General features: G+C 44.0%; 1 protein-coding gene across 1 annotated transcript in view; it reads left to right on the forward strand.

Annotated features, from left to right (window-relative positions):
* Positions 1-18,083, forward strand: part of LOC126297845 (O-acyltransferase like protein) — a 359,960-nt gene that overhangs the window by 241,746 nt on the left and 100,131 nt on the right. The window contains exon 3 of the mRNA XM_049989097.1: positions 8,405-8,613. Coding sequence (XP_049845054.1) covers positions 8,405-8,613 — 209 coding nt within the window. The remainder of the gene's footprint in view (positions 1-8,404; positions 8,614-18,083) is intronic.

Raw genomic sequence — 18,083 nt, forward strand, 5'->3', positions numbered from 1 at the left:
TATTCAGTTGTGTAGTCACTTTTTCAGCTGTCGTCTTCTTATTTTTCGTTCACAATTCTCTTCAATGACCGCCTGTCACGAGCACTTAACACACACTTTCGTTCGCGTTGTGACTTGGCGGATGATTTGTTACCCCCTTGCCCTATATGCGGTATAAATATTCCATACGCAGCCTCTTGAAACCCCAAACATTTCGGTTACCTTGGTTACGGAAGCACCCACCACACGAGCATCAACAATTTTTCCACGTCACAATTCACTTATCTCCAACATAATGCACTCACTACTACACAGAACACTGTACTGACACGACTGAGTCCGCAGCTCGTGGTCGTGCTGTAGCGTTCTCCCTTCCCACGCTCGGGTTCCCGGGTTCGATTTCCGGCGGGGTCAGGAATTTTCTCTGACTCTTGATGACTGGGTGTTGTGTGCTGGTGTGCTGTCCTTAGGTTAGTTAGGTTTAAGTAGTTCTAAGTTCTAGGGGACTGATGACCATAGATGGTAAGTCCCATAGTGCTCAGAGCCATTTCCCTTTTTTTTTTTTTTTTTTTTTTTTTTTACACGACTGACACTTTGCAACGTATTACAGATATTGCACAGGTGCCTCATTAATATCATGTACATTCTACTTACTTCGGACATATTCATTGTTTATTAAAATCTTCTTGAGTAGCACTATACTCTTGTCAAGTATCTCATCTCTGCTGCTTGTATTTTGTTATCAACTTCCTTTTTATTTATCCAAGTCTCGCTTCCATAAAACAGCAAAGCAGTTGCCATAGTTTCAGCCGGCCGCTGTGGTCGAGCGGTTCTAGGCGCTTCAGTCCGGAGCCGCGCTGTTGCTACAGTCGCAGGTTCGAATCCTGCCTCGTGCATGGATGAGTGTGATGTCCTTAGGTTACTTAGGTTTAAGTAGTTCTAAGTCTAGGGGACTGATGACCTCAGATGTTAAGTCCCATAGTGCTTAGAGCCATTTGAACCATAGTTTCATAAAATTTAATTTTTGCATCTTTTCAGATTTTGTACTTAAGTGTTCTATATATTGTTCCACGTATTGCCTGAAAATTCTGCAGCTTTCATCCTCATCATATCCATTATGATAATTCGTGTCACAACCCAAACACCAATTATGTGACACCTCGTTAATTGCTACTGTGTTGTTAGTTGCTCTTTTCGATCGCACTCGGTATTTACCTTGAAAAGTCGTAGCTCTCACCTTATGTAACGAAATTTTTGGATTGTATACTGAACATATTTCGTTTAGCCGATGTACCGCTACCTGCACGTCGTTTTCACTTTGTTATGTTATTACTTTATCATCTGCGAGTAGTGACGCACTTACATTGGTACGTTTATCCAATTTAATTCATAGACAGTTACCTGATTTCTAATTTTTTAAAGACAGTGTCGATATAAACCCGAGGCAATCACGAGTCCTGTTTCCTGGACTCATAAGCTTTAACAAAACTCACATTCCTTCACTTATACGAATCATATCTCCAGCTACATTTGTTATACATCACAGATCAAAGATCATTAACATAAAGAAAAATCAAGAGCTTTGAGGTGGAACCTAGTGGGACACCACCTGTGATCAGTTACAAGTTGTATGCCTGATAGCTTGATACAGGACTCTTTCCTATTGACACACTTTGTTTCTTGTCAGAATACACAGTTTAAACCATTTTGCGCCATTTCCTGTTTACCATTATACAGAGTGTCCATAATTAAAGATACAATTTCAAATCACTGTAGAAAGAAAACTGCTGCTCTGAAACACGTCAAATTTGAACAGCATGTTATTGACACAGGAGGAAACGTCATGGAAAAAAATTACCAATAGATGGAGCTGTAAGCGTCTTGACATAAACGGGGTCGGCTACAAATGACAGATGAGTCGCAGAAGGACGACTATGGTTATAGATGCACATTACACCATCCGTACTGTTCAGTATTCATGATTGCACAAGTTCGCCAGTATACAGTTGTGTCACTGTTAGTTAGATGAACCCATCCACCACGGCATATGAGATGGGAAAAATCAGTTTTTAACCATCATAAATAGCAGAATGTCATCGTTTTCGAATTGTGATGAGAGTGGCGTAAGAAAAGTTCAATATGCTGACCGTTTTCCGCCACAAGTAGAAATCGCGAAACAGTATGTTCTATAACAGATCGGGATGTATTTAGGGTCACATTCATAATGCGTTAATGCGTGTCTCCAATTCAGCTATGCTCGTTACTGGAGCACTGAACACATCTTTCAGATGACCTCGCAGTCAGAAGTCACACGGACGGTCAGGCTGTAGGGAAATGACCGCTGATAATTCTAGTACTTCCGAAGTGTCTATGCAGCAGCCGATACATTGTCCGTGTAACGTGCGGAAGAGCGCAATCTTGCATAAAAATGATCCTAAGCACATATTCACGCTGCTAAAGGGTTGAAATGACGTTGGTGCGCAAAAGACTCTCGTAGCGTTTACCAGCGACGGTGCTGGTAACAGGATCCGCAGGACTCATCTCGAAAAAAAAATACAGACCTACCACAAACGATGTCGTCAACACGCACCACACAGTCACTTTTGCAGAATGAAGTGGTACCATCTGATATCTGATGTGTGTGTGGGTATTGCGTTTCCCGTATTCTGCAATTCTGCGTATTGACGTGTGCTTCGAGATGGAAATGGGCTTTGTTTGTCCACACAGTGGCCCATGGCCATTCTTGTTCCACTTCCATGCGAGCAAGAAATTTCAGAGCGGACGTTTGTCTTGTTAGCAGACCAGCAGGAAGAAACTCCTGAACATGGGCGATTTTGTATGAATAGGAATGCAGGATATTTCATAAGATTTTATGCTCAATTTTCACAGGCATGTCCAACGCTCGGGCAATTCCCCGCGCACTGCATTTTGCACAGCTCCGGTCTATCGCTACTGCAATACTGTGGCCACATCATCGACAGACGTCGAGTCAGCTGCTTTCCTCCCTCTGTCATACTACATTTCAAAAGAACTTGTTTTTTCGAATTCTGTAATCTTTTCTCCACACATCAGAGCAATGTCTTTTTTCATAACATCGCACCAATGCCTTTCTTCATACCCTTGAATGTCCGGAACTTCTGCAGGGCTACTGGCGTACAGTCACTGTTCTTGTAAAAGTGTTTTACCAGGAACACGGTATCATTCACAGAGACAGTCATAGGCGTCTCGGATGCAAATACAGGAACCGTCGTGTGCCGCTCGTCTTTTGGTGTGCTTAGAGAGCCATCTATTAATCCTTTTTTTTTTTTGTCATGACGTTTCCACCTACATCAACAACATTCTGTTCAAATTTGACGTCACTTGAGCAGTGGTTCTCCTTCAAGCGTTTTGAAAATGGAACTTTGTATATGGACGCTTTGTATTCTAGCTTACTGAAAACGATATGATTGGCACTGCTAAACGCCATTGACAGAATACGCTCAGATGACAAAAGTCATGAGATACATTCTCATGTTGTGTGGCACCGCCTTTTGCTCAGCGGAGCACAGCAACTCGACGTGGCACGGACTCAACAAGTCGCCGGAAGTCCCCTGCAGAAATATTGAGCCATTCTGCCTCTATAGCCGTCCATAATTGCTAAAGTGTTGCTGGCGCAGGATTTTGTGCACGTCCTGATCTCTCGAATACGTCCCATAAATACTCGATGGGATTCATGTCGAGCCACCCGGGGGCCAAAACAATCGCTCGAATTACACAGAATGTTCTTCGAACCAATCGCGAATAACTGTGGCCTGGTGACATGGCGCATCGCTGTTTGGGAACATGAAGTCCATGAATGGCTTCAAATGGTCTCCAGCGGGCCGAACGTAGTCATTTCCAGTCAGCGATCGGTCCAGTTGGAACAGAAGACCCAGTCCTTTCCATGTAAACACAGCCCACACCATTATGAAGACACCACCAGCTTGCACAGTGCCCTGTTGACAACTTGAGTCAATGGCTTCGTGGGGTCTGCGCTTCACTCTAACCCTACCATCAGCTCTTACCAACTGAAATCGGGACTCATCTGACCAGGCCACGGCTTTCCAGTCGTCTAGGGTCAAACCAATAAGATCATGAACCGAGGAGAGGCACTCGGGTTGATCGTGTGCTACCATAACCCACTAACGCCAAAGTTCGCTAATGGATACGTCCGTTGTCCATTCCACATAGATTTCTGCAGTTATTCCACTCAGTGTTGCTTGTCTGTCAGCACTGACAACTCTACGCAACGCCGCTGCCTTAAGTGAAGGCTTTCGACCACTGCATTGTCCGTAGTGAGAGGTAGTGCCTGAATTTGTATTCTCGGCACAGATTTGACGCTGTGGATCTCGGTATATTGAATTCCCAAACGATTTCCGAAAGGGAATGTCCCATGCGCCTAGCTCCAACTACGATTCCGAGCTCAGAGTCTGTTATACACTCATCATCATCATCATCATTTAAGACTGATTTTGCCTTTCAGCGTTCAGTCTGGAGCATAGCCCCCCTTATAAAATTCCTCCATGATCCCCTATTCAGTGCTAACATTGGTGCCTCTTCTGATGTTAAACCTATTACTTCAAAATCATTCTTAACCGAATCTTGGTATCTTCTCCTTGGTCTGCCCGACTCCTCCTACCCTCTACTACTGAACCCATGAGTCTCTTGGGTAACCTTGCTTCTCCCATGCGTGTAACATGACCCCACCATCTAAGCCTGTTCGCCCTGACTGCTACATCTATAGAGCTCATTCCCAGTTTTTCTATGATTTCCTCATTGTGGACACCCTCCTGCCATTGTTCCCATCTACTAGTACCTGCAATCATCCTAGCTACTTTCATATCCGTAAACTCAACCTTGTTGATATGGTAACCTGAATCCACCCAGCTTTCGCTCCCATACAACAAAGTTGGTCGAAAGATTGAACGGTGCACAGATAACTTAGTCTTGGTACTGACTTCCTTCTTGCAGAAGAGAGTAGATCGTAGCTGAGAGCTCACTGCATTAGCTTTGCTACACCTCGCTTCCAGTTCTTTCACTATGTTGCCATCCTGTGAGAATATGCATCCTAAGTACTTGAAACCGTCCACCCGTTCTAAGTTTGTTCCTCCTATTTGGCACTCAATCCGTTTATATTTCTTTCCCACTGACATTACTTTCGTTTTGGAGGTGCTAATCTTCATACCATAGTACTTACATTTCTGATCTAGCTCTGAAATATTGCTTTGCAAACTTTCAATCGAATCTGTCATCACAACTAAATCATTTGCATATGCATGACTGCTTATTTTGTGTTCACGTATCTTAATCTCACCCAGCCAGTCTATTGTTTTCAACATATGATCCATAAGTAATATAAACAACAGTGGAGACAGGTTGCAGCTTTGTCTTACCCCTGAAACTACTCTGAACCATGAACCCAATTTACCGTCAACTCTAACTGCTGCCTGACTATCCATGTAAAGACCTTTAATTGCTTGCAAAAGTTTGCCTCCTATTCCATAATCTCGTAGAACAGACAATAACTTCCTCCTAGGAACCCGGTCATATGCCTTTTCTAGATCTATAAAGCATAGATACAATTCCCCAGTCCACTCATAGCACTTCATCATTATTTGCCGTGAGCTAAAGATCTGGTCCTGACAACCTCTAAGAGGCCTAAACCCACTCTGATTTTCATCCAATTGGTCCTCAACTAATACTCGCACTTTCCTTTCAACAATACCTGAGAAGATTTTACCCACAACGCTGATTAAAGAGATACCTCTGTAGTTGTTACAATCTTTTCTGTTTCCATGTTTAAAGATTGGTGTGATTACTGCTTTTATCCAGTCTGATGGAACCTGTCCAGACTACCAGGCCATTTCAATTATCATGTGTAGCCATTTAAGACCTGACATTCCACTGTATTTGAGGAGTTCTGACACTTCCTCAAATGTGATCCTATTTCCATCATCATTCCTTTCCCATTCTACCTCGAAATCTGAAACATTGCTGATCGCATTTTCACCTACATTGAGCAACTCTTCAAAATAGTCTTTCCATCTGCCCAAGGCATCCACAGAATTCACCAGCTGTTTTCCTGACCTGTCCAAAATACTTGTCATTTCCTTCTTACCTCCCTTTCGAAGACTGCTAATTACACTCCAGAATGGTTTTCCAGCAGCTTGACCCATAGTCTCCAACCTGTTTCCAAAGTCTTCCCAAGATTTCTTCTTGGATTCTACAATTATCTATTTGGCTTTGTTTCTTTCTTCAACATAACTTTCTCTGTCTACCTGAGTTCTAGTATGTAGCCAGATTTGATACGCCTTCTTTTTCCTTTTACAGGCTGCCTTGACTGTGTCATTCCACCAAGCTGTTTGCTTCATCCTGCTTTTACACACTACTGTTCCAAGACAATCTTTAGCCACTTCTAGTACTGTGTCCGTGTACCTTCTCAGTTCCTTTTTCAATGACTGTAATTGACTACATTCAACTAACTGGTATCTTTCTGAGATCGCTGTTATGTACTTGTGTCTGATTTCCTTATCCTGAAGTTTCTCCACTCTTATCCTCCCACATATAGACCTGACCTCCTGCTCTTTCGGCCTCACAATCTCAATTTCATTGCAGATTATACACTGGCCATTAAAATTGCTAAACCACGAAGATGACGTGCTGCAGACGCGAAATTTAACCGACAGGAATAAGATGCTGTGATATTTAAATGGTTACTTTTTCAGAGCATTCACACAAGGTTGGCGCCGGTGGCGACACCTAAAATGTGCTGACATGAGGAAAGTTTCCAACCGATTTCTCATACACAAACAGCCGTTGACCGGAGTTGCCTGGTGAAACGATGATGTGATGCCTCGTGTAAGGAGGAGAAATGCGTACCATCAAGTTTTCGACTTAAATAAAGATCGGATTGTAACCTATCGCGATTGCGGTTTATGGTGTCGCGACATTACTGCACGCGTTGGTCGAGATGCAATGACTGTTAACAGAATATGGAATCGGTGGGTTCAGGAGGGTAATACGGAACGCCGTACTGGATGCCACGGCCCCGTATCACTAGCAGTCGAGATGAGAGGCATATTATCCGCATGGCTGTAACGGATCGTGCAGCCACGTCTCGATCCCTTAGTCAACATATGGGGACGTTTGCAAGACAACAACCATCTGCACGATCATTTCGACGACGTTTGCAGCAGTATGGACTATCAGCTCGGAGACCATGGCTGCGGTTACCCTTGACACCGCATCACAGACAGGAGCGCCTGCGATGGTGTACTCAACGACGAACCTGGGTGCACGAATGGCAAAACGTCATTTTTCGGATGAATCCAGGTTCTGTTTACAGCATCATGATGGTCGCAGTGAACGCTCACTGGAAGCGTGTATTTGTCATCGCCATACTGGCGCATCCCCCGGCGTGATAGCCGGCCGCGGTGGTCGTGCGGTTCTAGGCGCTCAGTCAGGAACCGCGCGACTGCTATGGCCGCAGGTTCGAATCCTGCCTCTGGCATGGATGTGTGTGATGTCCTTAGGTTAGTTAGGTTTAAGTAGTTCTAAGTTCTAGGGGACTGATGACCGCAGATGTTAAGTCCCATAGTGCTCAGAGCCATTTGAACCATTTTGAACCCGGCGGGATGGTATGGGGTGCCATTGGTTACACGTCTCGGTCACCCTCGCATTGACGGCACTTTTAACAGTGGACGTTACATTTCAGATGTGCTACGACCTATGGCTCTATCCTTCATTCGATCCCTGCGAAACCCTACATTTCAGCATGATAATGCACGACCGCATGTTGCTGGTCCTGCACGGGCCTTTCTGGATACAGAAAATGTTCGACTGCTGCCCTGGCCAGCACATTCTCCAGATCTCTCACCAATTGAAAACGTCTGGTCAATGGTGGCCTAGCATGTGGCTCGTTACAAACGCCAGTCACTACTCTTGATGAACTGTGGTATCGTGTTGAAACTGCATGGCCAGCTGTACCTGTGCACGCCATTCAAGTTCTGTTTGACTGAATGCCCAGGCGTATCAAGGCCGTTATTACGGCCAGAGGTGGTTGTTCTGTGTACTGATTTCTGAGGATCTATGCACCCAAATTGCGTGAAAATGCAATCACGCGTCAGTTCTAGTGTAATATATTTGTCCAATGAATACCCGTTCATCATCTGCATTTCTTCTTGGTGTAGCAATTTTAATGGCTATAATCACGTTGGAAACCGTTTTACATGAATTACCTGAGTACAAATGACAGCTCTGCTTAGGCACTGCCCTTTTATACCTTGTGAACGCGATGCTATCGCTCTCTGTATATGTGTATGTCGCTATTCCATGACTTTTGCCGCCTCAGAGTATACCATAGCCTGCACCTGCCGATGTAATACAAGAGCGCCGTGTGTGTTTGCAGTGTACGACGCGAGCGCAAAGCTGCCGTCGGGTGTGCTGAACGGCAACGTGAACCAGTACGGCGACTTCGACGCGTGCGTGCGGCGCGCGCGGGCCCAATACTGCCTGGCCATGGTGCAGCTGGACGCCGGGCACGACGCATCGCCCGCTCTGCGCCGCTTGCTGCGCCTCACGCGCTCGCTAGACGTCTTCCGCAGCACTTTCGACGACGTAAGTCACCTGCCTGGCTCCTCTGTTCCAGGACACCAAAACAAAAGCTTAGTCCCAGTTCCGTTAGGACTACTTGTGTAAAATTCTAAACTGCATTGCTACATCTACATCTACATACATACTCCGTAATCCACCATACGGTGGGTTGCGGAGGGTACCTCGTACCACAACTAGCATCTTCTCTCTCTGTTCCACTCCCAAACAGAACGAGGGAAAAATGATTGCCTATATGCCTCTGTACGAGCCCTAACATGACTGCCTATATGCCTCTGTACGAGCCCTAATCTCTCTTTGTGGTCTTTCCGCGAAATACAGGGTGTTACAAAAAGGTGCGGCCAAACTTTCAGGAAACATTCCTCACACACAAATAAATGTTATGTGGACATGTGTCCGGAAACGCTTAACTTCCATGTTAGAGCTTATTTTAGTTTCGTCAGTATGTACTGTACTTCCTCGATTCACCGCCAGTTGGCTCAATTGAAGGAAGGTAATGTTGACTTCGGTGCTTGTGTTGACATGCGACTCATTGCTCTACAGTACTAGCATCAAGCACATCAGTACGTAGCATCAATAGGTTAGTGTTAGTCGCGAACGTGCTTTTCCAGTCAGTGCAATGTTTACAAATGCGGAGTTGGCAGATACCCATTTGATGTATGGATTACCACGGGGCAATAGCCGTGGCGCGGTACGTTTGTATCGAGACAGATTTCCAGAACGAAGGTGTCCCGACAGGAAGACGTTCAAAGCAATTGATCGGCGTCTTAGGGAGCACGGAACATTCCAGCCTATGACTCGCGCTGGGGAAGACCTAGAACGACAAGGACACCTGCAGTGGACGAGGCAATTCTTCGTGCAGTTGACGATAACCCTAATGTCAGCGTCAGAGAAGTTGCTGCTGTACAAGGTAACGTTGACCACGTCACTGTATGGAGAGTGCTACGGGAGAACCAGTTGTTTCCGTACCATGTACAGCGGGTGCAGGCACTGTCAGCTGATTGGCCCCCACAGGTACACTTCTGTGAATGCTTCATCCAACAATGTGTCAGTCCTCATTTCAGTGCGAATGTTCTCTTTACTGTTGAGGCTTCATTCCAACGTGATCAAATGTAAATTTTCACAATCAACATGTGTGGGCTGACGAGAATCCCAGTCCTCATTTCAGTGCGAATGTTCTCTTTACTGTTGAGGCTTCATTCCAACGTGATCAAATGTAAATTTTCACAATCAACATGTGTGGGCTGACGAGAATCCGCACACAGTTGTGCAATGACATCATCAACACAGATTTTCTGTGAACTTTTGGGCAGGCATTGTTGGTGATGTCTTGATTGGGCCCATGTTCTTCCACCTACTCTGAATGGAGCACGTTATCATGATTTCATACGGGATACTCTACCTGTGCTGCTAGAACATGTGCCTTTACAAGTACGACACGCCATGTGGTTCATGCACGATGGAGCTCCGGCACATTTCAGTCGAAGTATTCGGTGACCGATGGATTGGTAGAGGCGGACCAATTCCATGGCCTCCACGCTCTCCTGACCTCAACCCTCTTGATTTTCATTTATGGAGGCATTTGAAAGCTCTTGTCTACGCAACCCCGGTACCAAATGTAGAGACTCTTCGTGCTCGTATTGTGGACGGCTGTGATACAATACGCCATTCTCTAGGGCTGCATCAGCGCATCAGGGATTCCATGCGACGGAGGGTGGATGCATGTATCCTCGCTAACGGAGAACATTTTGAACATTTCCTGTGACAAAGTGTTTGAAGTCACGCTGGTACGTTCTGTTGCTGTGTGTTTCCATTCCATGATTAATGTGATTTGAAGAGAAGTAATAAAATGAGCTCTAACATGGAAAGCAAGCGTTTCCGGACACATGTCCACATAACATATTTTCTTTCTTTGTGTGTGAGGAATGTTTCCTGAAAGTTTGGCAGCACCTTTTTGTGATACCCTGTGTAAGTTGGCGGCAGTAAAATTGTACTGCAGTTAGCCTCAAATATTGGTTCTCTAAATTTCCTCAGCAGCGATTCACGGAAAGAACGCCTCCTTTCCTCCAGAGTCTCCCACCCGAGTTCCTGAAGCATTTCCGTAACACTCGCGTGATGATCAAAACTAACAGTAACAAATCTAGCAGCCCGCCTCTGAATTGCTTCTGTGTCCTCCCTCAATCCGACCTTATAGGGATCCCAAACGCTCGAGCAGTACTCAAGAATAGGTCGTATTAGTGTTTTGTAAGCGGTCTCCTTTACAGATGAACCACATCTTCCCAAAATTCTACCAATGAAACGAAGACGACTATCCGCCTTCCCCACAACTGCCATTACATGTGTGGTGTCACCGCTAGACACCACACTTGCTACATGGTAGCCTTTAAATCGGCCGCGGTCCGTTAGTATACGTCGGACCCGCGTGTCGCCGCTATCAGTGATTGCACACCGAGTGCCGCCACACGGCAGGTCTAGTCTAGAGAGACTCCCTAGCACTCGCCCCAGTTGTACAGCCGACTTTGTTAGCGATGGTTCACTGTCTACATACGCTCTCATTTGCAGAGACTACAGTTTAGCATAGCCTTTACCTACGCCATTTGCTACGACCTAGCAAGGCGCCATATTCAGTTACTACGAATATATTCTGAACAGATAATATTGTGACTCATGTACCGTCAAGAGCGACGTTCATCATTAATGGATTAAAGTTAAGTATCAAACTAATTACGTCCGCTTTCTCAATTTTAATTCCATGTCATGTTCCAGACCTCACGTCAGCATAGTTCTTACCTCCTCAAGCCAGGCTGCGTGAACTAAAACGCGTGCATTTCGGCCTCCAGTTGTAACACGGTGTTGGCTCTGCAGCCAACACAACAAGCTTGTCTCACTCCATATCGCTCTGCAATGTTACGCCCAAATACTGTGTCGAGCGCTACACTACTAATGGAGTATTGAAACATTACGAGATTCTTTTTCCTATTCATCTGCATTAATTTACAATTATCGTGTCCAAGTCATCTTGTATCCTCCTACAGTCACTCAACGGTGACACCTTCGCGTACACCACAGCATCATCAGCAAACAGCCACACATTGTTATCCACCCTATCCAAAAGATCATTTATGTAGATAGAAAACAACAACGGACCTACCACACTTCCCTGGGGCACTCCAGATGATACCCTCACCATCTCGTGGCAGGTTGCGGCGTTACTATCCTCGAAGATTCAACAACAGCCGTGTAGGACTCTGCAACAGGCGTCCTGGCCACCAATGTAAAGCCTAGTTTACACGACGACACTACGTTGCTGGCAACTGCACTACCGGCCACTGCGCATGCCCGTCGCACGGTTGCGCAACTCGTTGGTGAAACTAAGCACTTTCGGCGTGTTCCAACTTTGGCGACATTAGTTGCATGAGTTTTGAGGTTATGTGTGTTCGTAGAGCGTAGACAAACTGAAATATGAAGTGGGGAACGGAGGATAATGTTAGCTTTTTGGATGTCTGTGCTTTGCATAGGTGTTTGTGGAATTTCAGTGACACTGATTACAAAAATAGGCAACATATTGCTGTCGCTGAGACCACACAGATGGTTTGACAATATCTGATATGCAGGGCAAAATTTATTGAGTTAGGAGCACATATACAACTGAATTAAGAAAAATACAAGGAAGTGTAATTCTAGCTCTGGCAATGCTCTCGTCTACAAGACTTAAATCCCATCGTTCGAGTGGGCCAACTCTTTGTTAACGAATACTGTTGACAGGGGGGAAGGCTATACAAATTCAAGAAGCTGCATTCTTTATTCAATATGCATCTATTTAAAACGTCGCTGCAGTCCTCCCCATTCACATATGTTAGAATTCTGAAATAATGCCACTGTACAGATCTACCTTCAAGAGAGTAGTTTGCAAACCATTATCTTCTTAATGCGGCCTGCTTGGAGTAATTACTGTTGCTAATGTTAATAATCATTACTGTTAATGTTAATAATTCTTGGTTTCAACGAAATAGCGTCATCACCAATTAAAACCGTCTCTTACAGCATGCCGAGTGTTCTCGATTGTAATGCACGCAATATGATATGTGATTTCAGTTCTGGCGACAGTGCTTCATTAATTACAGTACCTTTATTCCTTATAGCATAATTAACTCTATTTAGAAGAACAGTTATGGTGGCTACATTGCAATTTAGAGTAAGGTCCTGTAACTTTGTACATAAAGTTTTGTGTTGCTACCTTTCGTTTTTAATTAGATATGCCAAAACGTTCTTTACATTCTGAATGACACTTGTATGTCTTTAGCTTAATATATGGTTATTCATACATACCTCCAGGATTTGACAACACAACGGTGCAAAAACTATAAGAAATACAGAAAATATACACATGGCAGTGGACAGTGCATCTCTCCAAGTTTTTAATTCACGTTACAGGTGTTCAGTACGGGCGCCTTTTGTGATGTGGCAACCGTCAATATGTTCGTGCATTTCACTAAATTAATATCCTTCGTGATAGCTTCTTTACATCTGGTCGTGTGTTATTGCAACACCAATCCGTTGCTATTTAAGGTCATGATACACAATAAGGGCGTGTACAATGTTGTAACGTTAAGGACTTCCGGAACATCTAAGAGCAGGATGAAATGGCTTTCCATCTTATGTACTTGCCTTTTCTACCAGTGATGATGGTCTGAGTGACTGAAACCGATAGAGAATAAAGGTTTATTTATACAACCGATGGCTAAAAATGTAGTTCTTCAAATTAAACGTTTCAAGAAAATCGCTGCTGTGGGAAGGCGCAACGGAGCCCACTTTGGAAATATATTCACTGGATTGCCTGTCTGCAGGTACTAACTAATTCGATGTGACAACACGGAGAGAATGATTTGTGTACATATTCTGACACGCCTGCCCCCCCCCCCCCCCCCTCCGCCCACCCGCTCTGCAACTTCAGCACGCGCTTACTCCGAATCGAAACTTGACGAGACACTATCTTCTGGCAAGTCTCATTTTTCTGTTTGTTATGTAGTTTTTGGTCAGTCGTCTTCTGAAAGCCTGGAGGTGCCTGCGCTTAACCTTGTACGGTGGTGCGAGTCCCCTATAATCGTAAAAGGTGGAGATGTAACTATTTTGTATGGGCTTATTCACATGAAGTTGACAACTCATACGAAATAGTCAGCTTTCACCTCTCAAACCTGTAGCTCCATCGCATCACATTCCCACTGTCTGGTCAAACACATAGTACTCAAGTTGGCGAAACCGCGAAGACTTTTAAAACAAAAGTTAATGGAATTTCTTCACTTTGAAATGAGCTCGATTTCGTCGGAAACCGATTTCTTCCAGAATTCATTTCCTCCAAACCATCAAAAATAATTTTCCTAATACCGAGGTCGCTTTTACGATGTGTCTACCACTTACGATTACAATTATCATAAACAGCAGTGGAAATAGCTCGTTTTTAGAACTGAGGCTGATCGAACACAGGCCTCGAACAGCCACGTGGATAGACAGGCTCAACCTTTTCGCTCTACTCAGTATTAAAAGTGATATTCTGAAGACAACGAAGTTCTTAAACACTATAAGTCGCTTCAGTAATATGAAACGTATGTGTAAAACAAATAGCCAACAAGGTTAAAACTTTTATTTTTAGGTTGGTAATTTGGAACAGTATTGTGTTTGAATTAAATATTGATAAAAGTTACTTGGTTGATATTTTTACCCTGCATTTGCCTACCAAATATACTTGCTTATAGTTGTATTATTTTTAAAGAAATTGAAGTACTGATTTTCGTACGGACGTGAATCTCAAAAAATATAGTTGCCTATAGCTATGTTAATAAATGATACTTTTTTCATTTTGTAATCTTATCAACTCATTAAATCGTAAAATGTGGAGTCAAATTTTATAAAATTAAATAATAAACTTTGAATGCTGTGTAGCAGATGAGTTTTGCTATTTGGACAGCAAAAAACTGACGGTGGGTAAATTAGAAAGAATATATAACGCAGACAAGCCTTAGCAAGAAAAGAATTTCTGAAAAGGAGGAATTTTTTAATAACATAAACAAACTTTGATGCCATAAGGAACTGCTGTGAACAACGACCTTAGACTATAAGGAAGGTGAGGCACATAGCAATTAGTCGCAATCCGATTAGTTTTTATTACTCTCTCATATCTCGATTTTGGCTATAAGTAGCCATTTTCAGTGTATTTGAGTTACAATCCGACAAACTCGCGGTGGTACGATCTTACTGGAAAGAGGCAGAAGGAGACTTTCCTTCTGCCCATGCATCAGTAAGCTCGTCCGCCCGGTTAGCTGAGTGATCGGTCAGAGGGTTAGCTGCCCTCTGCAATAAAAAAACTGAGTTAATGGATCAACGACGAGCTGAAATGGATGTCTTGCGACGTCCGCCATGTGCAGATGCAACGAACGAAAAACGAACAAAAATGAGATTTTAAAAAAAGTGGTCAGCGTGGCGGATTGCCGTCCTACGGGCCCGGGTTCGATTCCCAGCTGGGTCGGAGATTTTCTGCGCTCAGGGACTGGGTGTTGTGTTGTCTTCATCATCATTTCATCCCCATCCGGCGTGCAGGTCGCCCAATGTGGCTTCGAATGTAATAAGACATGCACCAAGGCGGCCGTAACTGCCCCGTAAAGGGCCTCCCGGCCAATTACGCCAAACACTCATTTCCATTTTCGTCAGTAAGATCGAATGGTGACATATTCCGCAAGTTTCAGCTGGCGAACTCTCGGTTTTCTTCTGCTGTAAACAGTAGCGGCCCGTAGTTTCCATACTGCTGAAGGATGTGAATCCATTACCATTGTGCTCAAATTCTCGACTGCCGTAGACACCTTCCGATTTTTTCCGCTTCTAATTAAGCCTCGTTTCTTCAGAAAACGAAACGTTGCACATGTATCCCCCAACCACCGCATCAGCGAGTCAACTGGCTTTTGGAAACACCCTACTGACTGGCATTACACTCAGAAAAGTTAAAAGCCATTTAATTTACTGGCATCATGCACTTCCCCCACAAAAGTCCAAGAGACTTAGGAATTGCTGCTAGGTGGGCCGTTCTCATCCTACAGTCGTCCTTTCGACAGCACTCGTCTTGAATCGTTGGTTTGTGTGCCTGAATAGTTAGCGTCATGGCTTAAAAATGAATTTTATCTTGGCTCTGAGCACTATGGGACTTAACATCTTAGGTCATCAGTCCCCTAGAACTTAGAACTACTTAAACCTAACTAACCTAAGGACATCACACGCATCCATGCCCGAGGCAGGATTCGAACCTGCGACCATAGCAGTCCCGCGGTTCCGGACCGAAGCGCCCAGAACCGCACGGCCACCGCGGCCGGCAATTTTATCTTCAACTACGTAAATAATTGCTTTGTAAAGGGATAAAATGCCCTTACATTTTGTGATATGAATCTCATTCCAACCTTCAGTAATACCCTTAAACCACCGAATAGTATTAAAGTAACAAGTATTATCTACAGTAACGCTTCCCATTCAGAAAGTTTGTAACTTTGGGTATGGGGCCCCGGAGTTCACACAGAAGTTTCAATGTTTACAAGGTATTTTGATTTCAGTCTCATGATAATAAATTTTTGCTCTTTAATTGTAAATATTACAATGAAGTGGAAACAGAACATTTAATTGGACGGTCTGAGATTTTAGATTACTCTTCACTTGAAATTCCAGTTCTACCACAATAGTTTTCTTACTGGCGCAGTGACTGACTGATGACTGGTCTGCACAAGGGGAAAATGATCGACTGCAAAATAGTCTGCATAGTTATTTTCTATTGCAGCACCAGCGACTTCTCAAAACACTAACTAAGAGTAAAGGTTCAAATGGATCTGAGCACTATGGGACTTAACATCTATGGTCATCAGTCCCCTAGAACTTAGAACTACTTAATCCTAACTAACCTAAGGACAACACACAACACCCAGTCATCACGAGGCAGAGAAAATCCCTGACCCCGCCGGGAAAACTAAGAGTAAACACAAAGCAGAACTGCTGACATAAGATCCTTACTTTCCGTTGTTTATTCAGTGTCTTGTATATGCCAGCCATCGCACCCGTAACAAACCTAGCAACACGTTTCTGAATTGCTTCAGTATCTTATTTTGATCCGACCCAGGTTGTGCTGCGATGTCTTTCTTTGATCCGAAAAAAATGTTGAAACGTGTGTGAATTTCTAAGGGACCAAACTTCTGAGGTCATCGGTCTCTAGTCTTACACACTACTTAAACTAACTTATCCGAAGAACAACACACTCACCGATGCCCGAGGGAGGACTCGAACCTCCGACGGGAGGGGCCGCGCAGTTAGTCACGTGGCGCCCCAAACCGCGCAGCCCTTTGATCCGACCTCGTGGGAAACCAAGCAGTACTCAAGAAAGGCTCACGTAAGTGTTTAGTGCGCGGCTCCATTTAAAGATGACCTACATTTTCCTGTAATCCTCCCAATAAACCGAAGCCGACCATTCGCTTTCTCCACAACCAACCTCACGTGCTCGCTCTATTTCGCATGGCTTTGCGCTGTTACGCCTAGATATTAAACCGACGTGAATGTGTCAAGTAGCACACCAGAAATGCTATCTTATTTCCTATTCATTTGCATCAATTTATATTTTTTTCCACATTTAGAGTAAGCTGCCGTTCATCACATTAAACATAAATTCTGTCCAAGTCATCCTGTACCCACCTAGTCACCCAATGATGATGTTTCCCCGCCACATCACCTCTCGGCACGACATTATAAGCCACTCCCTGTGTTGCGTTTCTTAAACTATCAGAAGATTCTGTTACTCAGGTCCGCCTTTTATTGGAAAATAATTTTCGAATTCGCTCAAGAATTCTTCCGTGTTTTCGCTGCGATTGCAGCCATATCTCGATAGCTGAAAATCTATGCTAGGCGCTAGGACAATCACGCATCCCCAGATGCAATACTTTTAAGTTCGAGAACGCTGTACACTGAAGTTCAGCTTCAGATCGCAATTCCATCGCTGCATTCTCTTTTGTGTTACTTAAATCACTCAGTTCTCTCTGGGGTATGGTCGAAATTTTTTCTTGTTTTCTTGACAAGTGGTATACTTCCAGATTAGTATCTGGGATTGTAGCTTCAATAACACCAACGTGTTCCTATTCTAGTGTGTGTGCCTGTCCTATCCTTTCTGTGCTCGTCTAATTTTGCTATCATCTCATACCTCAGATGTTATAGTTATACCAGTCTCTTTCCTCGTGGATTCCATCGTGCAGACTTCTTACACACTTTTTCGCTTTTGAAATCTGTGACCACTTCCTAACTGTGATAATTTTTCTGTACGTTTTGCATGTATCTAGCCATTTCGATAGTACTGTAATCCCCTCGTTCCTACGTGAAACGATTGTGACCAATTTCTCTATTCCTCTTTTTCACACGAAGTACCTGACCTTCACACACACGTCTATTGATTTCATCGTTCT

This window comes from Schistocerca gregaria, chromosome X (assembly GCF_023897955.1).
Source record: "Schistocerca gregaria isolate iqSchGreg1 chromosome X, iqSchGreg1.2, whole genome shotgun sequence".
Taxonomy (NCBI): Eukaryota; Metazoa; Arthropoda; class Insecta; order Orthoptera; family Acrididae; genus Schistocerca; species Schistocerca gregaria.